Source organism: Acomys russatus, chromosome 27, assembly GCF_903995435.1.
Source record: "Acomys russatus chromosome 27, mAcoRus1.1, whole genome shotgun sequence".
Classification (NCBI taxonomy): Eukaryota; Metazoa; Chordata; class Mammalia; order Rodentia; family Muridae; genus Acomys; species Acomys russatus.
Window position 1 is genome coordinate 49,255,573 of NC_067163.1, and position 24,609 is coordinate 49,280,181.

The window sequence follows — 24,609 nt, forward strand, 5'->3', positions numbered from 1 at the left end:
TTTGCTCATGACACAGATAGCTTATTTATGTATGTATTTTAAGTTTTTGATTGAGTAACTAGAAAGATTTTTAGGAACGAGGAATGGGTTGTGTGCACTGAGCTTGGAATGTTGATGAAATCAAACACTTTGCCTGCCAAATCTTAAAAGAGAATCCAACCCTTTTCTAAAATGGCTTGGCTCTGAAATAATCCGGAAGTTCAGAGCACAGAACATTTTCAGAATTTGAAGAGCTCCCTCCACCAGGCCCTCTGGTGAGCTTAACTTGAGGTGAGGAGGAGTTGAATTCAGGTTCTGAAGTATGGAGAAGCTGAGTTTAGGTTCAGGTTCAATGCATAAAGTTTTCTTTTGATCTCTTTCCCTATATCTGCCTGACCACCCTTGAAATTGTAGAAAGGGAACAGGAGAAAGGGAGAGCTCATACTCTCTGTTCAATCCAAGAGCAGAGAGAATGAGCGGGCTGTGCTTGGAACATAAGAACCTCTTCTGGAGGCGAGAGGTTAGAAAGCACAGGATTCTTAGGCGAGGAGCCTACTGCATCCTCTGGCTCCAGCCAAGCTCAGCATCCGGAACTTGCTGCAGCTGGGAATCAGGGAGAGGAAGGTGGGATAAGAGGAGGAGGGGAAGACGGAGGTGGGGGAGGGAGGGGTGAAGCGAGGGGAGCTGGCGAGGGATAGAAGCGGGGAGGGTGGGATGGGGGGGAGCGCCGGGCGCTGGGAGCAGAGTGGACGGCTGAGAAGGCGGCGCGTGTGGCAGCTCCTGCGAGAAGCGAGTTGCCAGAGCCGGGCTGCGTTTCCATCAGGAGCGGCGAGCTCCGCGCCCGCTCCCAACAAGGTGATGGGCCGGCAAGCGTTTTATCTGGCCGCTGGGACTCTCGCTGCTTGGGGCTTCCTCCCTTAGACTCCCTTCTTCTTCTCCCTTGGGTCTGCGTGTGTGTGAGTGCCCTGGTTTGGGGGTGAAGCCTCCTGGAAAGGGGACACCCCTGTCCCTGCTCGTCTCCCCTTCTCTCCAACCCGTCCTCGCTGATGCATGCCTTCCAGGGGCGCCCCCATCTTCGTACCCGGTCTCTGACACCGCTTCCTACCCCTGGTTGTGTCTCCTTCCCAGATGCTCAAGGTGTCAGCCTTATTGTGTGTGTGTGCAGCGGCTTGGTGCAGCCAGACTCTTGCAGCTGCCGCGGCGGTGGCTGCGGCCGGGGGGCGATCGGACGGCGGTAATTTTCTGGATGAAAAACAATGGCTCACCACAATCTCTCAATATGACAAGGAAGTCGGACAGTGGAACAAATTCCGAGACGTAAGTGATGCGCACCCATCTCCAGCCATGCGCTTTTAGCTCCCGGGCTAGCGTTTGCCCTGGCTGCCTGTGGTGAGGAAGGGGCTAGGTTTTCTAAGGAACAGGGCACTTGGGGTGATAAAGCTTATATTCTTTCACTGGAGAACTTAGCGGTCTCCCCTCCCTACAGATAGCTTAATTAGGGATTTGCTTGTCACACATGCCTCTGAGTTGGGTCAGACCAGGTTTTCTCTCTTCCTCTTTCCACCTCACAATGCCCCAATCTTTTGCCCCCAAAGGGTTGCAAAGTAGCTGCTAAGACCTTCTCAACTTTTGAATGGTGTTTCTGGCACTAGTAAACACAGCAGAGGTGCCTCTGTGTGGCCTGGCTATAAAGTAACTAGGATCGATCTCCTTACTAATGGCCCATTAAGGAATTTGAAGGAGGAGGTACAAAGATATAACATTTATAAAAGCCTGCTTTGCGAGGGTGGAAGGCTGTTTGTCAGCATCCCTCTGAAGAAGTTCATCGGCTGATGATTACGTAAAATTGTTCATCAGATTCTGTTTCTACACTCACCCTGAAACAGTTTGTTCTTGGACTGGGGTTATGGGGGGAAGAATGTGAGCTGTCATGAAAGAGTTAAACTGGAGACTCCCTTGGGAGTTTTCTAAAGAGCTCTTTAGATGAGACCAGCTTTAGAGACTCCCACATTTGTTTGTTTGGAGCCAATGCCAAAGCATACTAGGCATCCCCACCTTATCTGAATGGAGCCCTATGAGAGTACTGCTGTGCCCCAAGGGAGCCTTGAACTTGGCTGATGCCCCAAAAGGTCATTCTGACCGCTGAATCACATGCCTAGTTCACCCTGTAAAACCAAGAGGGGTTTAAGAATTAGCCGATTCATATTTCTTGTCTAGCCTTATAATGGCATTTGAGAGAATTTCTAACCGAGTTAATCGGCAGTGCTTTCGCGGTTTGTGAGCTAACTTCTCTTAGCTCAGGTTCCCACGATGAAGAAAACAGATAGAGGCTTGCACTAATTCTCATCCTAGAGAAATCATTTTCTTCTTCCACCACATCTACATAACGTAATTTGCCAGGGAAGCCTCGCGGAGAGGTTGTGAAGAAATGTGCTTGTGGCTTACATGTAAATCCGGATGCTACTCAGCTTGAATGTGCAGCGTGGAAAATGACCGTGTTCATTCTTAACGCACGACTCAGTATTGCTTTATGAATGAAATGTGAGCATCACTGTTTTTGCTAAATGAATGCTTTTTACTTTAGTAAAGGCAAAGCTCTTACCTATCTGCTTTAAGCTAACATAAATATTTAATTCAATCTGAAGTAAGCAAGCAGATATTTTGCACCACCATAGAATTGTCATTTATCATGCCCCTACTTGAGAAAAGAAATATTAAAAATTTCCCAAGTGTTTGAACAGTACTTCCAATATTGACATATATTTTGCGAATAACTACTACCTTTTAAAATGGACTTTAGGCACCTCTAATATACTTTAAATCTTGAATGTCCCAGGGTTCTCTGATTTTAGTTAAATCAGTTTACTATTAAGTGAAAGGCGCTGACTTTTGTTAAGTGTGGGAGCATTTGTGTGGTGACAAGCTTAGGTACCTACAAAAAGATGTAAATATTCTAGCACTCATGCATCCAACTTCAAAAGAAACATCAACTTTCAAAAGGAACTGCATCATGATCAGGGGTTTTTCTTGCTTTCACTAGAAAAGTCCATGAAAAAATGTAATGTCGTGTAGAGGGTTTTCTGCCATATGATAAAATATGCATTTCCATACATGTGACACCTAAAATTTAACTGATTTTTTTTTCAAATTAAGTCATGTTTTAGAGTAACCACAGTAGGAAAACAATTATAGTTTATGTCTATCACTATGAGCAGGAAGGGAGATAAAAAGAAGTGTGATTATATTTTACCTCTGTATACCTGTTGCTCCTTGTTGATGGCGAGATGAGAGTTGACAGTGGCCTTCAATTCAGCACTCAAAGGGTATCATCTACAACCTGTGCAGACCACCGGAACAAGTGCTGTCTTCATAGCTTCTTCCTACTGGCGTAAATAATTTTTAAATTTTTCATCAGCTCAAAAGATGCTGATTTTTGGATGAAAGCACATGGATATAAGACATTATTTGAAATGTGAGTTTACTGTCTTATAGGATCTATCTCTGATGTTCTGTTTGAGCTTACTATTTAAAATCATCTATTTCCACACTCAGATTAGAGAAAGACAGACAAAGACAGCAGAGTCTCCTCTCATAAACACAATTAAGGTTAGGCAAATTCTTTTCATGCTTGTTTCATAAAAAGATAATTGACATAATTTAGAAAACATAATTCTTCACCATAATTAGTTCTCAAGGATAATTAATAGTGGAATTAATTCTTAAAACTCCTTCTTGTAAAGTTAGTATTATTTTACAAGTAACTTCTTGAAGGGTCAGTTGTGATCTCATTTGAAATACATTTCAAAACTTTATTGCATTTATAATTATAATTGAATACTCAGAACCTAACATTTTTATATTTTTAATTTAATGTGTTTATGTAAACATATGTTGTAGTATATCTTTAAAGATGAGGAAGAGAACAGCCTGAGTAACAATTTCCTCACCAAAAATCAAAGGAAATAATGAAACCAAAGGAGAGATGAGGTTGAGTATTAACAGAAGAGAAACTTAAAATATTTTTGACTACTTTATACTATCAATTTCAATGATGCCTCTTATTATGTTATATTCCTTGCCTTTTTGCCTATACAAATACAATTTTATCACATAGGAAACTTTTATTACTTTATGGATCATTTGGTAAGTAGAATAAAATTCTAACAGAGTCTTTAATTCTTATGTTTTAGGAAGATAATTAAAGCTTAAATTCACCTAAGATTTTAGAAGAAGTCAAGTGACTAGGTAGAACCAGTTTAGTATATTTAAGGTATATTTATATGACTTTAAAATGAGATAAGGGTATCAAGTCTCTTCTTGGTAGCCTGCTATCCTTCCTCTGAGTGCCACCAGGTCTCCCCCTCCAGGGGACATGGTCAAATGTGAGGCACCAGAGTACGTGAGAAAGTCATATCCCACTCTCCACTCAACTGTGGAGAATGTTCTGACCATTGGCTAGATCTGGGAAGGGGTTTAAAGTTTACAGCCTGTATTGTCCTTGGCTGGTGCCTTAGTTTGAGCGGGACCCCTGGGCCCAAATCTGCCTATCATAATGTTCTACTTGTAGGTTTCTAGGACCATCTGGATCCTTCTACTTTGCTATTCTCCCATGCTTCTCTCATCTAGAGTCCCAGTAGGATACCCTATGAGCATATAAATGGGGAAGAAGTCCCCCTCAGGCACAGTCATAGGGGAGGGGAGTAAGGGGAAAATGGGATGGAGGGAAGAATGGGAGGATACAAGGGATGGGATAACCATTGAGATGTAACAAGAATAAATTAATAAAAAAATTACTTTAAAAAAATAAATAAATAAAATGAGATAAGGGCTAAGGTATAATGTGTGTTTGCTCTACAAGAGGACCTGAGTTCAATTTCTAAAACACACACACACACACACACACACACACACACACACACACACACACACACACACACACACACACACACACACACACACACACACACACACACACACACAGACACACAGACACACACACACACACACACACAGACACACACACACACACAGACACACACAGACACACACACACACACACACACAGACACACACAGACACACACACACACACACACAGACACACACACACACACACAGACACCCACAGACACACACACACACACACACACACACACACACACATACACACACACACAGACACACACACAGACACACACACACACACACACAGACACACACACACACACACACACACACACACACACACACACACACACACACACACAGACACACACACACACACACACACACACAGACACACACACCCGGGAAGTGGAATAGAGGGGAAGGAGAATTAAAATTAGCTAAAGTTTGAAAGCATAATAAAAGCGTGGACCTTTTTCTCAATAACGGGTGTGTTTTGTAGATATACTGGATGAATATTTTTTACCCAAGCACTGTTGGTTTGTGATACACAAGTTTCATCAGTAAAAGATTGGGGGGGGGCGGTATCATCGCTTTGTCCAAGAGCTGATCCAGAAAGCAATCTCCCACTAATTCGTACACATATATTGAGACAGTTAAGAGGAAACTAAGTCATTTTTATATTTTCAGTTCCAAAACTTCAATTAGAACATACACTTTTTCCTGTAATAAGCGAGCAAAAGTTTGGTAAGCCAATGGAGAACTCTGTAACACATGGTGTAATACCATCATCAACCCTACGTATTATTGCGTTTACTGATGTACATGTGCCAATAGTGACAGCAAAGACAAAATATGCAAGACCTTTAAACATTGTTCATTGCAAGGAGTAAAGTAAAAGCAATGGAACTGGAATTCATAGGGCCATGATAATTTTAATACACCATATAACAAAGTCAAGAAAAAGTGAATTGGTCGAAAAGTAGAAGATAAAGGTTTACTTATTCTTTAATAACCCTAATCATCAAGTTTTTTTAAAAAGTCAAATAATCACTGATTTTAAATTATTTTAGACTGAGAAACAAAGAGCCTAGATTAAACTTATGTTTCAGAAATTACGTGAATACTTTTAACTTGCTTCAAGAAATGATTACCATTAACATTGTATAATCCACAATCAAGTTGTGGTCTATAATTGCTACTTAAGTCATTTTTAATGTTTATTGGCAATAACATAGTTTATATTTAAATTGAAGAATTAGACTTAAAACTAAAGGACATGTAGAAAACTGAAAAATCTAACGTGCATTGCAAAGCATTTTTGCTCTGAGTGACACTGTGTCTTTAGCTCACAGTGCTCAAGTGTCTCTGAGGCTTACTAGGGATAATTTTACTTTGCAAAAATAAAATAGCTGTCTGGAGTTATTGAAGAGTAAATAAACCTTTCTTATTGTCTACTTTTCTTTCAATTCACTTCTTCATCTGAGTTGAAGTTCTTGAGTGTATGGATCATTGGATACATTACGGTTCATAATGATAGCTCTTTCCTGTGCTTTGGAAGAGCAAGAGGACTCAGTGTTCTGGTTGTTGTAATAGTGTCTTTTGTTAGAGAGTTGGTAAAGCGATTTCAGTCCTCTATCACATAAAGTTATTGCATTCTTACATATGAGAAAATTATTTGTAAAAAGCTCTTTCAGTTGTCTGTGGCCTTCAGGTTGGTGATGCAGGCTTGTTGCGGTCTTGAATATTGTCCATAAGCTGAGCATAGAGGAGGGCTCCTCACTGATGCTGCATTGTGGTTAGTGGCTGAGTTCTATTATTTTTCTTTGCAGCAGTATACAGCCCAGGTAAATTTAAGGAACAATAGGAATTGTTCTATATGTGGATAAGTTTACATAATCAGTGTTTACTCTCTGTTCAGAGTACTGTCCCAATAATGGGCATGACGTCATAGTCCATTTCCTATTGCTGTGATACACACCTTCACCAAGGCAACCTATAAAAGAGATGAACTTGGTGCTCATGGTTCCAGTGGGTTAGAATTCATGGCCATCATCACAGAAACATGTCAGCAGACATGATACTGAAGCAGTACCTGAGAACTTATCGTGATCTACAAGCAAGAAGGAGGGGGAGGAGAATAGAGAGGGAGGGAGGGAGAGAGAGACAGAGAGAGGGACAGAGACAGAGAGAGATACAGAGAGAGAGAGAAAGAGACACAGAGAGACAGACAGACAAACAGAGAGAGACAGAGACACAGAGAGAAAGAGACATAGAGACAGAGATACAGAGAGATATACAGAGAGAGACCAAGAGAGAGCTTACTGGAAATGATGTTGACATTTGAAACCTCAAAGCCTCCAGTGCCACACTTCCTCCAACAAGGCCCATTTCCTAATCCTCTGAATACAATTCCACTAACTGGGGAATGAGAATTTAAATATATGATTCTATGGCAGCCACTCTAATTCACTCCATCCCATACTCATGCAAGTGTTGATATTCAATGTTTCTAGCTATAAAACATAACACTGAGGATAATTATGTGTCTCTATCTTTGAGCATGCATATTTGAGTGAGTGATGTGTGAGCATATGACTGTGTGTGTGTGTGAACTCACATTCCACATATTGAACCCAGGTTTCCACACATGTTAAATATATGCCATGCTACTTAGCTATACCTCTTGACCTCAGGTCTTATATTTTATTATAGTCATGAATATAGTTTTTTTTCTTGAGAAGACAATTTCATATATTTTCATTAGTTTCATTCTTTGTTTGACTTTGATAATAAAGGCACTGTTTAGTTTTTAGGAGCCTTTTTTACTATTAGGTACATATTTGTAGTTCAGAGTAGCTGAAGGATTGCAGACTGGTGTCATATTAATACAGGACTGGCATTCATATTGTTTAAACCCCAAAGAGACATAGTGCACAGAAAATCAATAGATTTTTAAAAAGAAACAATAGAGTACCATGGTTATTGTGAGGCCAATGAATCGCTAAAGCAGTGAGGACCCATTTTTTTTCAGCATCTAAACTACAGTCATCTAAATCCTAATTAGACCACGGTTCTGTTAACATCTTCATATCCTCATTTCCTCACTCTGTCCCCACCTCACACTGTAGCCACCAGAACAGATTTAAGGTTAATGTTTTTCAGGTCATGTACCATAGGATAAAAGGAACAGACCAGAGAATGTCCCTTGACTTACTGATTTCTGGAACTGGCATTACATGAGCCTCTCTGTTGAGAAGTCTTCTTTGCTGGAGACCATTTTGTTATTCTCTGTTATGAGTTCATCCTAATAGAACTGACTGTGAAGCAAAAAATACATTTTACTCTCTACTAACTTATAGTGAATCATTTCAAAAATAGCTATATGGACATTACTTCTCTTTGTGTATGTTGTGTGTTTGTATGTATGCATAAATCATATATGTATTTATGTTGTAATATATTGTTTATACTTTATATTATTAAATATTACAATATACTCAATAAAACACTTTTTATGTGTATAGACGTTTGAATAAGTACAGAAAACATTATATGGAAATCAAATTCATCATATTGAATATAGATCCATGTATATCCACCATATGCATTATACATATTATGTATGACATGACTAACAGAAAGCCTACAACCCTTCCCAGATGATTTTAATCCATACTAGATTTTCTTTCTTCCTCCTGTTTAGGTTAAGATGATCTTGTTTACTGTTATGTGTGGCCACAGTATTCTCTTCTCATTGGAAGCAGGCTTCTCAAACTTATGAGCTTCATATTTAAATAAAGCATCATTTTCTGCAGAAAGCTTTTTATTTCTGACTTGTACAGTAGGAGTACAGGTCAAATGCTCTTAGATATAGTGAATCTGACTCAGGGTGACATTTTGTGTGTGTCAATTTTTATTTTGATGATTTCATGATCTGGGCCAAATTTTTATGTTATGTACTTATTTTTAAAGGATGATCTTTCTGTACACACCATCCAATTCCTCAAGCACTTAGGGTCTTTAGATGTCCATTCTCATTTATGAAAAATAAATTTTCACCTTTTCTACTTTTAGTGTTTTCTATTTTGTAGATTTGAATAGGTGCTTGGACTATGAAGTTCTTATTACTCAAGGTCAGAGTCCCTACCCCAAGCCTACAGGTCACCTACCATCACTACAATAACTCTACCAGAGATATAACAAAACATATTTCATGAGAAGACATTATATTCATTGTGCATTGTATTTAACTGTACGTAGCAAGGTGGAAAGCCTTTAAGTATTGCCTCTTATTGCCGTTACCTTTTATCAGCCAGTTCCTCTCTGACTGCCCATGAGTTGTTCATTCAGTCCAAAGGTTACAGAGTTACTTTCTCAAGCAGTGACCTCCCTAAGTAGGGGATGTTTGTCTGTCAAGGGTTCATGAGAGTGCTAAGAAAGGGAACTCCTACATGTGTTGACCTATGAGTGTTCCCATATGACTTCTGTTTGTATAGCATTAACCTTAATTTATTTACATGGCAACACTTAGCTATAAGGGTGACTGGGAAGTTTAGGCTCCACTGCAGAAAGACTAACATTAAGAAAATGGTTGCAACATCCAGTAGTGGATTGTGACTATACATTTGGCCATTCTCCGGTAACTATCATTGTGAATCCTCCTTTATAGTCACTCCTGCCCCTCCTGATAAGTTTTATCATTTCCTGTAAGCTGTTTGTATTGTTTTCAAACTTTTCCTCACAATTTTCTACCATTTCTCTATCATTTAGCCATGAAAAAAGAGGATAAAGAGTGCTGGTAAGGCAACTTGTTTTCTTTGAAGCCATTTTTGGCCACAACTACTTGGTAGTATGTCTAGAATGTCTTCTGTGAGGCATTAGTAATTATTGGTAGGGTTTTCTGTGGAGGAATTTATAATTTACTTCCTATACCCTTTAATTAAAAAACAAGATATACTATTGCATCCAAGCTTATGTTTTGTATAATTGAGAAACAAAGAAATAGAACTGAAAACAAGGACCATTTACCAGAATGACCTTATAATGGCAATGATGTCACTGTCTAGTTCAGGTCAGTCTTACTCTTGGAAACTAGGGACAATCTTTGGGAACTATCTCTGGGGCAGTTAAGAGATGGAAACAACAGTGAGTCTGATCTGTCAGATCTGTCATGCAGATTTTGTACTTTCTGCTTTGTTACTTGACATCAGAGATGGCTGACACCTGGAAGGAACTGAGCTCAGCTCCTTCCTTCAGAAATACAACCATGATATATTGTTAGTTCAGTAAAACTACTTAATGTATAATAATAATCTTTGAGATGTGCATGAGGTATGAGGAAAATTATAGAAAATTCAAACTCCTGTTTTCATAACTGCTTTATTAGAAAATTGTTATTGATTGATTTACTTGAACTATTTCAATATGAAAAAGAAATTTTGGGCTATAGCAGAAGCCCATAGCTATATTTTTTCTTTAGCTTTTAGCATTTCGTAGCTTGGTTTATTGACTTTAGTAGATACATTATATTCTAATCATGTAAATGATTGTCTATAATATCTAGATATTTTATAAGTAAAATCACATGACAAGTGATGTATATATGAACTATTTGTCGATAGCATAGTCTACATTCCTATATGAATTAATATTGTGCCGGTGAATCTATTTAATTGTTACACTGTCCCATTAATAAAACATCACATCTATATTTTCAAAACACATGAGATAAAAAACTATATTTAAATTTTTCAGAATATTTTAGTGAGATTTTTGAATTTATATATTTATTGGCTGAAAACACAAAGCAAATTATGCCCTTTATAATGTGCAATGGACATATCTGGGCATAATTATAAACAGATATATAATAACTACAACACTTTAAATATATTATAAAATTTTCTATCAATGAAAAAGAGATGGTAGTGATGCTGTAGGCTCAGAATTCATAGAACAAATGCAAGTTTATTAATTTATTCCCAGGTGAAGAAGTTACTGTTAGTTCAATAGTTCCAGGGTAAAAAGTAAGACCAGTTTTAAAAACACCATTCAATAAAATTAATGGCTGTCACTATAACCAAATGACTTGAAATAAATTAAATCATATTTGTCTGCGGTTTCTATGTAAATAGAGTACTCAGTTTTATTTACCTTGGCTAAGTAAATGGATGATGACAGCAGTGTGCTTATTCAAATGATCAAAAGAGGTAATCACTAAAAAATATAAGAAAACAAGTGCAGATTCTTTCTTGGCTAGAAACTGATGGTAGTCTAACTACAGATAGCTACCATGTGTGTGTTTTATTTTCCTACTTCTAATAAGATGAAAGATAAGATAGCACCAGAAAATATCGTGGAAACCCAAGGAAAAATGCCATAGGTCAAATTAATTTTTTTTCTCAGTAACCTATCTTTAAATCACATCTCCACTATGGAAAATTTCTGTATATACAAATTGCATGAGTACACATGTCTAGTTACTTTCTCAATGCATAGGTGAGGTTATGAGAAGCAGAGCCCAATGACTGCTTCAGTGAAGTTTATCTTCCGTGCTGATAACCCTGAGTTTCAGAAGGAGTAAAACCCTGATAAAACTACCACCACCCCAAAATGTAGTAGACGAAAATGTGTTTACACACATATTCTACTGAAAGTCATAACTTAACTGGTTTGTTCACTGGAGAGAAATGATAGCTTTTCCTGGGGATCACATGGCTGATTTAGTGCTGTGTCTTACTTCTGCTGCCCAGGGTGAGAAAAAGTATCATGTAGTGTATATTGTGAGTCCCTGCAAGGGTCAAAGTTCTACTCTTACTGCATAAGATATTTCACAGCATCCTGAATCTGGAAAATTATCATGTCACCTAAAGTCTTGTGTTTATACTGGCATTTGAGATCCAAGGTTCTTAAACACACTTAAACACAAGTGTGATAAGGGTTTTTTTTTTTTTTTTTTTTTTTTTTAATAGAATTACTATTCCACCCGTCTAAGACAGGCTGGGAGTTTTGGACATATAATCTCACTCAGTATAGTCTTCTGTATACATACCATATTTCAGTGTTAATTGTGGTTAAAAGTTTAACAATGTTCACAATTTCAGGGAGATTTCAAGTGGTGTATTTTCTTTCTGGTACACATAATTTCAAGCCATCTATCTCCTTAAAATTTCTAATTCCATGGCCACTGAAGAACTTTCCGTCTTACCAGCCCCTGGCTACCACTGTTCTTCACTCTGTTTCTATTAATTTTACTATGTATTTCAGTAAATGAAACCAGTAGTGTTCTCCTGTAACTGGCTGATTCCACTTAGGGTGATCTCCTTAAGGTTGAAATAGGGTGTGGCATGCTACAGAGTTTCTTTATTTTGTGCTTTTGTGTGTGCATACAAGTTCACATTTGTTTGCTCAAGCTCATGTGCACTCTTATGCACATAAGGGAATGCATGAAGAGTCACGTGAAGGCAAATGTGGAGGCCAAAGCTGACTATGGGTGTTCCATTTTAGTTTTTGAAGCAGAGTTTCTATCAACTTGGTAAGTAATAGCAGCTGGTCAGGAAGTCTGAGAGATTAACCTGTCTCCACATTCCCAGTGCTGCCACTATGTGTGACTGCCATCACACACAGCCTTGGACCTAGGTACTGGAGAGTGAACTCAGGTGTTCATGCTTGCATAGCAAGCATTTTCCCTGCTGAGCTATTTCCCCATCTCTGTTTTCTTTCTTTTCTGGGGTTAATAATGCTCCATTTTATAACACTGTCCTTGTTCATTCACGTATGCAATTAGCTTTGTATAAGTCATAAGAACCATTGTTAACATCATTATAAATATACAAAATTGCCAAGATTCTACTATCAGTCATTCATACATGTACTCACAACTGGGATTATATATTATGTCGTGCATTTGCCTTCCATTATTTTATTTACTTTTGTGAATGTATTTACTAGCAAACCATGGTGTGTGTGTGTGTGTGTGTGTGTGTGTGTGTGTTGAGGGTGGGGTAAAGGGCAGCTTGAAGGGGTCAATTCTCTCATTACAGCATGTGGGCTTTATGGTAAGATTCAGGTTTAGTGACAGGTCCTTTACACACTCATTTTGAAGGTTTGTAAGAAACCACCATATTGTTTACCATAGTGGCTTCATTGCCTTGCATTCCCACCAACAACACAAAGGATGTCAATTGCCTCTTCATTCACATCCACAATAAAATTTTTTTTATGCGATGGCAGACCTGCTAATGTACATGAAATTTTCCCTCCCTGTGGCTTTAATTTATATTTTTCCGAAATGTTAGTTATTTTTATACTCTTTCCTATATTTGCTGGCCACTTGTATGTCATTGTCAGAAAAGGTTCTCTTTAAGTACACTACCCATGTTGTAATTAGGCAATTTTAGGTTTGTTTAGTAGAATTACTTTTTAAGATTTAAAACAAAGAAACATTGAATGAATCCCCTCTTATAAATAAGGAAACTGAGTCTCAACAATTTTAATCAACCTCATCAGGACTGGCAATATTTGAGCCTGCTCTTTAAAACACATTCATAGTTCCCGTTTATTTATTTATTTAAATTTATTAATTTATTCTTGTTACATCTCAATGGTTATCCCATCCCTTGTATCCTCCCATTATTCTCTCCCTCCCATTTTCCCCTAACTCCTCTCCACTATGACTGTGCCTGAGGGGGACTTCCTCCCCCTGTATATGCTCATAGGGTTTCAAGTCTCTTCTTGGTAACCTGCTATCCTTCCTCTGAGTGCTACCAGGTCACCCCCTCCAGGGGACATGGTCAAATATGAGGCATCAGAGTACGTGAGAAAGTCATATCCCACTCTCCACTCAAGTGTGGAGACTGTTCTGACCATTGGCTAGATCTGGGTAGGGGCTTAAAGTTTACTGCCTGTATTGTCCTTGTCTGGTGCCTTAGTTTGAGCGGGACCCCTGGGCCCAAATCTGCCTATCATAATGTTCTACTTGTAGGTTTCTAGGACCCTCTGTATCCTTCTACTTTGCTATTTTCCTATTAGAAGTTTAAATGAGTCACAACAATAACATATTTTGGTTTTGTTGGTGTTTTGTCTTTCTAGTGAACGTTTTCTTGTCAGTTTGATTGAGATGCTGAAATCATTTGAAATTTCCTACATATTTTAAAACCTTTATCTTGCAGTAGGTAAAAGACAACCCCTTTTCTGTCATTCTGTCATTCATTGTCTTATAAAAGCCTGTAACTGTATTATTCAAAGCAGTGTTTATTCCCATAGAGTCACTGTTTTTGAGAATGGCATACCACTGGAGGTTTATTAATGATTTTCTGCAATTATACGGTAGTTCAGGATATCTGAGATGGCAGCAATGTCTATACAATTAAAATACGATGCACCAGCTTGTATTCTGGTGGGGAGCGTTTGCCTTCGTGCTTCCAGGAAACTGGTAGGCAGCTGTAACTGCCACCATTTTTTATTTGTGCTAAAAATATTTTTATTTAACCTCCAGAACATTTTAAATGCAGGGACAAAAGGAAACAATGAAGGAATTATTTGCCTCACTTAAGTACTAGTAATCTACACACTGTTATCATATATAATCCTCACATGTATTGTATTTTAGGTATATTCAGTGTTGGGTGGGGGAGATTTGGATAGACCTCACAGCCCCTGTCCATGGTGGATTATTTAGTTCTTAGTTTTATGTGTTTAATGGCATTTTGTAAGAAAATGATATTAGCTGTTGAAAATATGAAATGCAGAGGTGAGCTGGCTTGGTTGGTAAAGTGTCTGCTTGCCATACAAGTGTGTGATATGCTATGGATCTTCAGAAAATGTCTTAGCAGCAAACATGTAATAGTAGTTCCCAGTAGGAAGATTCAGGATTCCTGGGATTTGCTTGATAGCCAACCTAGCCAACCTAAGTCCAGTGAGAGACTGTGTCTCAAAAAATAAGATGGTTCACAATAAAGAAAGACATCAGATGCTGATCTCTGTCCTCCATGTGCATACATGTGTCTCTATGCCAGCATGCAACATACAAATAGGTCACACACACACAAACACACACACACGTTTTCTCACTTGTATCTATTATCTATCATCTATCTATCTATCTATCTATCTATCTATCTATCTATCTATCTATCTCATCCATCTGAAATTGTATGTTATTGCTTACAGTTATGGATTTTAAATAATTTTAGTGGAATAGTGAAATGATTTGATCCTCTATCTCCACATAGAGGAAAAAGACAACTGATGCCTCTAAGGAAGAACTTTTATTCTGACCTCTACTTGTATGCTGTAGTATTAGGCCCATATACACAATATATGCACATACAATAAATAAAAATTTAATAAAACAATTTTCTTGTCTAAGTCTATTTTTAAGATTAGCTTCATCTGGATTTTTTTTTCAGACAGTAGGTACGTTAGTTGTGGAACATTCGTCTCCATTTTGGAACTCTGAAGTAAAAGAACAAAATTAAACATGCACTAGACAGGAGAAAATACAGAACAAGTCTCTTCTTGGAAGCCTGCTGTCCTTCCTCTGAGTGCCACCAGGTCTCCCCCTCCAGGGGACATGGTCAAATGTGAGGCACCAGAGTACATGAGAAAGTCATATCCCACTCTCCACTCAACTGTGGAGAATGTTCTGACCATTGGCTAGATCTGGGTAGGGGTTTAAAGTTTACTGCCTGTATTGTCCTTGTCTGGTGCCTTAGTTTGAGCGGGACCCCTGGGCCCAAATCTGCCTATCATAATGTTCTTCTTGTAGGTTTCTAGGACCCTCTGGATCCTTCTGCTTTGCTATTCTCCCATCCTATGAGCATATACAGGAGGAGGAAGTTTCCCTCAGGCACAGTCATAGGAAAGGGGAGTAAGGAGAAAATGGGAGGGAGGGAAGAATGAGAGGTACAAGGGATGGGATAACCATTGAGATGTAACAAGAATAAATTAATAATAAAAAATTTTAAAAACTCAAAAAAAAAAAAAAAAGAAAGAAAGAAAATACAGAACAAACTGGGCATGATATTGCAGGTCTTTAAACACAGTGTTTGGGAAGCAGAGGCATCAGAACTCTGTAAGTTCAAGGCCAGCCTGGTCTACAAAGCAAGTCTAGATCATGAGAAACCCTGTCTCAAAAAACAAAACAAACAAAGAAACCCAGAACAAATTAAAGTAAAAGTATTCCTCATTTCATATTAACTGAGATTAAAAAAAAAACAAACTCATATAGTGTTCCATTTTTATTTACAACTTACATGAAAGAGATGGTAACACAGATATTTTATGGTAAAAATTACAACAAAGCTTATGGTAAATGTAAACATTTATGGTAAATGTTCCAAATAATTCTGTAAGATTTTGATCCTTAATAAACAGAACAATCTGAAGTTACAGAACACGCACACACACACACACACACACACACACACACACACACACACACAGGCAAGCACATGCACAGGGGCTCTAAATGGATATTAATATTAATATGATATGAATATTATTAATTATCCCTAATATTATTTTTATCTTAATATTATTGTATCCAGATATATAAAACATCACTAAACATTGTCTTTTTTGTGCCCAGAATAATATTAGATACAGCATCTAAAAAATATAGATAGTTTGACAGTTGCTTAATCATAAATAATATTTATTTTTCTACCACACCCTTTGTAACTTTCAAAATATTTACACAGGGTCTGTGTGCAGGGCACTTATTGTAAGTGCCCACTGATCACCTACCACCTGCCACCAAACAACCAGTTTTGGAAGATGGAATATTTATGGGCCTTTCATGACTTATAATATAATATGAAATTACATGAAACCTTCTAGTCTCCCAGGGAGACTGTCTGAGGTGCCCTTGGCTACATCTGATGTTCTCAAATATCCCTGAGGCAGTATGTTTCATCTAAAATGAGCGTTCCCTGGGGCAGAATTTTTCTGGAACACTGTAGCAGCAGCATTAACCTGGGATCACCTGAGAACTTTTTCTTTGACATGAACTATAATTTCTTCCACTTGAAATGTTATGTGCCTTATAGTCTCAGAGAATTACTGTACTAAATGAAGCTCTAAGCATTGAAGCCATACCCACACCAATAACCATGAAAGGGCTAGTTTTAAATCTATGGAATTTTAACTCCATGCTAAACAGAGTTTTACACAGATCAACGCAGTATTCTCCTTTGAATTTGTTTCTATTTCTTTTGTTTTCACTAAGCTTGCTAGTCTTTGAGTGTCCATGTGACTCTTATGTACACCATTTATTTTGGAATGAAAAGGTTTTTTTTCTTTAGCTTTACCTACATGTGAAAGTTAAAACGTGAGAAAAACATGATGATATTCCCAGTGGGTACGAGTATGGTTAATGTTGGTAACAAACCCATAATAAGGATAGAAGCCATCTGCCTTGTCTTTCAAGAATGAAGCATATGTAGAATAAGACTTCTTTCTACATGTGCACAAGGCACTGTGTTTTAATATAATTGAGGACTGCCGGTGGTCATTGCATGAAATTTGTAATCTAATTTCGGAACTGCCTTGTTCTTACCCGCTGTGCCACCTGGCTTCTGTTGCCAAGAGCTTCGTGTTTATACCTGCAGAGTGCCTCTTTGTTTCCTTGTGTTGCTGGCTCCAATGTGTGCCTTCTGCAGAGTAATACGGGCAGCTTGGCATGAAGCCCAAAGGAAACGAAGCGAGGATGGTGTTAGTCTCCCGTGTATTTGCTACCCCAGGTACCATGATCAGTAGAGTAAAGCTTGAAAACTCCACCCAGGACTGAGATAAAATGTCTTCGACAGCTCCTGCACTTAATTAAGTGTAAGGATCAGGGCTGCGGTAACAGCAGGGCCCCACTCCTGAACTGCTTTGCATATGTGCTCTTGAATGGAATTCAAGTTTCTCCAGGATCTCACTGTGGACTCCAAAAGTAAAATGTTATTTTTATGTAAAAAGTATCACCCACAAATGTTAAGGCATTGTTGTTGGGGCTGGAATTGGCAGTGATGGTTCTGATTTGCACTTCATGAATAAATCTCTTTGTGTTTCCATGTCCATGTTTCATCATTTTCCCCCATTTGGATGAAACTATATATGTAAGGAGCGTCTATGTTGATAGCATAACAAAGTCCAAGAGTTTATTTTATAAATAGGAATGCAGCAGTACTGATACCAGCTAGAGCTAATAAGTTAAAAACTCTATCTATAAAAATGATGATATAATGGGCTTGTTATATAGTTATAAGAAATATTTTTCTTTAATACTTTTCTATTGTCTGTTTTATTAACATGGTTATGTCAGTGGAGACTAGCGTGCTAGTTCAATACATGTCCATGTCATATCCTAATATCACAATACCACAAAATGTATTTATGAGTGATTTAATCACACAACACCAAAATAATCTTCCATTAAAAACTAATAATTATAGAATTATAATCACACAAATAAAAAATAAAAATTTCCCGAGCCTTTGTAATACTTAAGTGTATTATAATGTAAACTTGAACTGCTAAGAAAATTTTAATTATTTTTAACAAACTTTAGTTTTCATTTACAATTCATTTTTTGGTAAAGACAAATATATTGACAAATCAAAACAATCAATGAACTCATGTGAATAAAGCCTTTTTCATTATATATTTAGTATTATACAGAAGCTTATTTCTCAATTTTGGTTCCATTATATGTATTCTATGGTTTGTCTATTAAGCTATTATACAATTGTGTGCATTTACCTCTCTAATTACTGCATTGTTTCGGGTTATATGAACCCCAAAGCTTAGGGAGAGTATAATCCTTATTCTACCCCTTAATCACTAAAACATGTTTTGAAAGAAAAATATATATCAAATTTAACATTTAGATTATTTCTCATTTCTCACAGTGATTATTTATAACCACATAGATGTAAAGCTCACACTACAATCATTTCCAGTCACCCAGTGTTGGGCAAACTCTTTCATCCAACGCTTGTGAAATTATGGAAGCTTTTCTCTCAAACGTATCCCCTTTCTGGTGTCCCATTCCTGATAAAAGGAAGATAAGGAATTTAGAATTAGATTTAGAATTCAGGGCTGTCTCTGATGTGCTTTCAAGTCCCAGACTCTTGCCTCTTCCGTGGGACAGAATCTCATTAGCTGTCACTGAGGCTGGCCTCACTGCTGACACTCAAGTTCTCCAGCTTCTGCCTGTCTGCTTGCATCTGGAACGCTTTATACACCAAACCACTATTTTTATTCCCTTCTTTAAAATCTCCAATCCATTCTTAATTTTATCATGGATTAGAATGTTATGTGATAGTAACTATTGTTGCCTCTAACGAACATGTGACTAGAACCGTTTGTGCTGGCAAAGTGTGTCATGTCCATGTAACTGACTAGTCACATGGACAGCCACATTAGAGGAAGACCATGTGGTTCCTACTTCTTTTGTAGTTAAGGTAATATGTGAGAATACTGTAACACACACTCCAAGGAAGGCTTTATCAGGAAGAATCTGAAATGAACCAACAATGAAAAAAAGCTTTTCTTACTGTTAAGGGAAGGCAAGGACCATGTCTATGACTGGTATGTCACTATATAACATACACAAGGACAAACAACATTTCATTTCTCGTATTCTAGGCTCACCCAGCAAACGTCTATTTTTTTTTAATGCATCTGAGTCCCGAGAAGAGAATCTCTCATCATTTTAACATGTTTCCTGCTGTCAGAATCAAGGCACAGAGGCTTTAGAGCTAACTTCCAGATCCTGTTTGTTGGTGAATTCATCAAAGAATAACACAGTCAGACTCTTTAGGGTGAGCCAGAATCTTCCTGGTGAAAGAAAGTTCTTAGCAAAAGCACCAAAATAATCCCAAATTCCACATCCGTCAGTCCTAAAATCCTCTTTACCCAGTTCCTGCCCTGCAGTTGGTACTTTTCCATCTACATTTTTTCTTTTGTGCATTCTTACACCAATCACACTGAGTTGTCATCACATTTGTGATATCCTCTCTTCCTTTCTTTTTGTGTGACTTTCTCCTAATGAACTGTCTTTCCGTAATAGAAAATGAATGGCCCATTATTCATGTTTCCAAACATTTCCCATGGTTTACTTATATTCTGCAGCCAAAGCAGCCTGTTTTCTGTATACCTCTGGGACACTTTATGAGAGGCAAAGTTAGTGTAATAATCCAGGTTTCTGAGAGGTCTGTGCCTTGCAAGGCAGGAATGTAGAAGAAAAACTCATGAAATACATTCATATATTGATAACAGATTTGGAGTCATATCTTTGGATTATGTGTAAGAGCGTAAGATGGATGTAAAGTCTAGGCTAATGCTCCCAGTAATAACAGCAGTTTTTCTGGCTTTCCTTAAGTTTATCTTGAATACTACATTTGTGGAACATGTATTCCATCTTAGATTTCTAAATAGTCACTTGATGACTATAAGATTTTTGTGTTTAGAGTCCCATTTGCTTACAATACTGTTGCTTTTTTCAGCAGCTTTGAGCCCTATTTAAAAGTGAAAAAATATTAACAAGGACAAGCCATGTCATATGTGACAAGATTTTGCTCTTCCAAGCAGACAACTCCTGAGCTATAATAATTCTGAAAATGTCAACAGTCAGCTGCTAAGGTTTCTGTCATAAGCCACCCCAACCTTCAGCTGCCCTAAGGCAAACGTCAGACGCTGAGGAAAGGATCTTCACTGCCTCTTTTTCAATGTTCAAAAATGTAAAAGCCGAGAAACACCTGTATGGGAAGAAACACCAATGAGGTGCAAAGATCAAATGACTGATTTTTTTTAGAAAATCTTGTATAAACTTCGATTTCTGAAAATAAAAGGAATTAAAATTAAGTAAAGACACATGTCTGATTTTTATAATAAATTACAATATTGACAATTATTTTTACAACAGTAGTTGAAATGACATAAATAGTATCAGATATATTACACAAACTTGAAATTATGGTGAGTTAAAATTACACTGTTTTACTCTCATAAATGAAATCCAAAATTCTCACAGAAATGCTGTTTTTCCTTTCTCTTTGGAGAATCTATGATGCCTGTGAAACATAAAGTATTTAAATTTTATATTGAAGTTACTTTAAAGCTACTAGTTGTTACCTACTGATATGTTTTTCTTTATAATATATATGTGGAAATTTTTTCTTTATATTTTACAGAATGGCAATAACAACAATTAAAACAATAATAATAAAATTTTCCTTTTTGATAATTTTTCCTCTTCTACTTTCCTATTCTCTTCACAACATTTGCAAAATAACATCCTGAAAGATATCCTGGACTAATTTAATAGAACTTACAGCTGTATACACAAACTCCAAAGACAATATTTGTAGAGCAAACATGAGAGTCCATCATTTATTTCAATTATTGAAAATTATAACAGCATTTATTGTTATGGTGAACTGTAATTTTCACTACATTAAAAATTCAAAATATTTGAAATAATTAATGTCATTACAATACTAATCCAAAAGATAAAAATCTAGCTACTGTAAGGTTAACAGCTTTGCATTATGGCTTTATAAATATCAACATATAATATTTATATTTAGTCCTCTTCTAAATTTCTAAATATTCAACATTGAAATGCGTCTGCATTTATGAGGACAGTTTACGTGGCTGTGTTGGTTCTGTTTAAGCTGGGGTGTTTTTCTACTAAAGTTGATCATGGGGAGCAGTTATGTACATTTCCTTTAGTATACTTAAGTAAATACTTATGGAAGTAGTTGATGTGTTTCAAACAACTTCATCTTATTTTTTAATATTAAGTAGTTTCTGATATTGACAAAAAAACACATGGAATATATTTCTCTTCTTAGATACGTAACATTTTCTGTTTAATGGAAAATTACTTTATAAATATTACTTGGAACATTTTGTGTTAACATTAATACCTGTGAACAAAGGCAAATAAATAACCCCACTACATAAATAGAAGCAACATAAAATAAGAATAAGCTTTTGAATAAATAACATTTCCTATTTTTTTTTTTGTTAATTTATTCTTGTTACATCTCAGTGGTTATCCCATCCCTTGTATCCTCCCATTCTTCCCTCTCTCCCATTTTCCCCTTATTCCCCTCCCCTATGACTGTTCCTGAGGGGGATTACCTCCCCCTATAGGGGAGGACATCCTATTGGGACTCTAGATGAGAGAAGCATGGGAGAATAGCAAAGTAGAAGGATCCAGAGGGTCCCAGAAACCTACAAGAAGAACATTATAATAGGCAGATTTGGGCCCAGGGGTCCTGCTCAAACTAAGGCACCAGCCAAGGACAATACAGATGGTAAACTTTAAACCCCTACCCAGATCTAGCCAATGGTCAGAACATTCTCCACAGTTGAGTGGAGAGTGGGATAAATAACATTTTCAATGGCACTGAGGTTCCATGTCACCTACAATGATGTTCATATTGAACAAAAAAGTATAGAATCCTATTGGCTCCTGTACAAGAACGAGGAAATCATGATATATAAGCCAACCAATTTTATTTCCATTTATAATAATGATATTTTGTATTTGTGGTTATGTTTATTTTAAAAATCTGTAGGAGAAGGAAGGAATTTATTTCAAACACGCAACGGTCAGTGAATGAAGAGAGACATGGGACAGCTAGACAGAACATATGCAGCAAGTCGTAACTCCCCTCGAACAGAGCTTCACAATGACTGTGTTTAGAAATCTGGAAAATGCTTAGAGGTAGAATACACTCCATATTTTCATTGTAATCTATTGAGATAGCAAAATCACAGATTCTAAGGTAGTTCTTCAATTCCTACAAGTATAGCTATTTTCTGTCTTATATTTTGGCATGTATTTGAACAAATCCAAGAGTCACAGTAATTTCCTCAAATACTGTGACCTTGTAAGGTTTTAAAGGCCCATTGAGTAGATTTCTACTATCATTCTTAAGCAATTTTCAATATTTTTAAAATCAATCTTGGAATTGTTCTAATGGACGGTTGAGTTAAATGAGTTTCCTGGTATAACTATGATTTGAAGAGTGAAGAAATGTGATTATGTAGTGCTTGTAGATTTTCTTTATACCTTACATGATTAAAAAGTTTTATTGTTGTTGAAAAGATGGAATGGACGGAAGGTTAAGGCAATGGCATCCGAACTTTCTTAAATAGAGACCGTAAGTGAAATGGACAGACAGACAGCACTAGTGAGAATTCAAAATGAGAATTGCATAGACTATAGTTCCTAGGAGCTGAAAAGCCTGCATTGAAGCTGGTTTTAAGCATCAAGTGCCTGTAACCACCCTGTGAGCAGTTATTATCATTATTTCCCTAGAATAAACATAGGCAGATGAGACTTGGTGGTCAGCTTTGTTTAATGGTCCTGTAGTCGATGTGCTCATACTGACTGCTTATGCAGCATGGACACTTGGTAACTAGAAATCCGGCTAGATCTCAGGGTAAGTGTTACTTTCCTCACATAGCCTAGAACTGAAAATGCTCAAGACCATTGATTTCAAATACCTCCTTTCCTACCATCAAAATAAAATGTAACACCATTTTGTAACAGGTACATTTCACAGCCTTTATAGATCGTTCATGAAACAACTGGATTTTAATAATTATATTTTCAGCTTAAGATGATGAGTTGGTTTTGTTATCCTTTTATTTGTAAAGTGTCATGATAAATCCATGGAAGAAGATTCTTGCAGTGGCTTAAGCAATAACAAAACTTTTAATGTACACTAATTTTATGGAAAGCTGATTTAGCTCAATGTATTAGGCTGTCTACTAGCACTTAGAGCAAAGGCTGGACATGTAGCTCGGAGGTAGAGAACGTGCTTAGCACTAAAACTCTATTCATTAGTAGCACATTAAAATTCCATTCGAAGCATTCGAAGCCAGGAGTGTATATACTCGGTCTTTGACACAATTGCAAACAATATTAGCAAATGATTTATTATGTGAGCAAATATTTACACTTTATGCGTAGAAAGATGATTTGCAGTTATTGATCCCACCTAGAAAAAGTAAAGTTCTGATTTCTCATGAAATTGGTTTTTATTTAATCAGAAATGTAGCTCTTCTGATGGAGATATTTTATACCAAAGTTGTCATATCACTTGAGCTTCCTAAACTACAGGCAATGCTGTAATAAACTAAAAAGGGATAAAAGCTTTTGTAAAGTTTAGAAGGAAAGATAAGCTAGTTTTAAAGAAAAGGCAGAGTTCTGTGTCCTGTTTTCTAAGATACTGATCAAACAGGAAAGAATCTGTTACTTAGGGATTCTCAGATCCTATTATTCAGAGGCCCCTAGAGATGCCAGCACCTGTTTCTGAATGTCCTTCTTTTAAGGTTTGTATTATTAACATCTTAGAAAAATCAAAGCCTCAAGTTATTGATCTGATTACCTGCTGCGCTGAATTCATTCAACCAAAGAGAGGCTAGGAAATGTTCCAGCACACAGTGACAGCACGGAACAGTATTTCAGTTCACAAACATAATGGAGATGTAATTTACTTGGCTCAATACATCACAATCTTGCTGTTGAAGATTATGAAGTTAGGTATAAATGCTATAAATAAAGAATAGCTATGTACTGGTAGTGTCATCTTTCAGCCAGACTTCCTGTTTGAACCTTGATTCTACATCTTGTGGTTAAGGGACTTTGTACAAGTTATCTTCTGTTCATACTTTCTGACACTGTCAAAAGTGATAATAATAATACATTTTCAAT

The 24,609-nt window shown here is 37.1% G+C and overlaps 1 protein-coding gene across 1 annotated transcript in view; it reads left to right on the forward strand.

The window, feature by feature from the left end:
• Positions 1-466: 466 nt before the first annotated feature.
• Positions 467-24,609, forward strand: part of Spock3 (SPARC (osteonectin), cwcv and kazal like domains proteoglycan 3) — a 404,228-nt gene continuing 380,085 nt past the window's right edge. Inside the window, exons 1-2 of the mRNA XM_051169561.1 lie at positions 467-603; positions 1,108-1,296. Coding sequence (XP_051025518.1) covers positions 1,108-1,296 — 189 coding nt within the window. The 5' untranslated portion in view covers positions 467-603. The remainder of the gene's footprint in view (positions 604-1,107; positions 1,297-24,609) is intronic.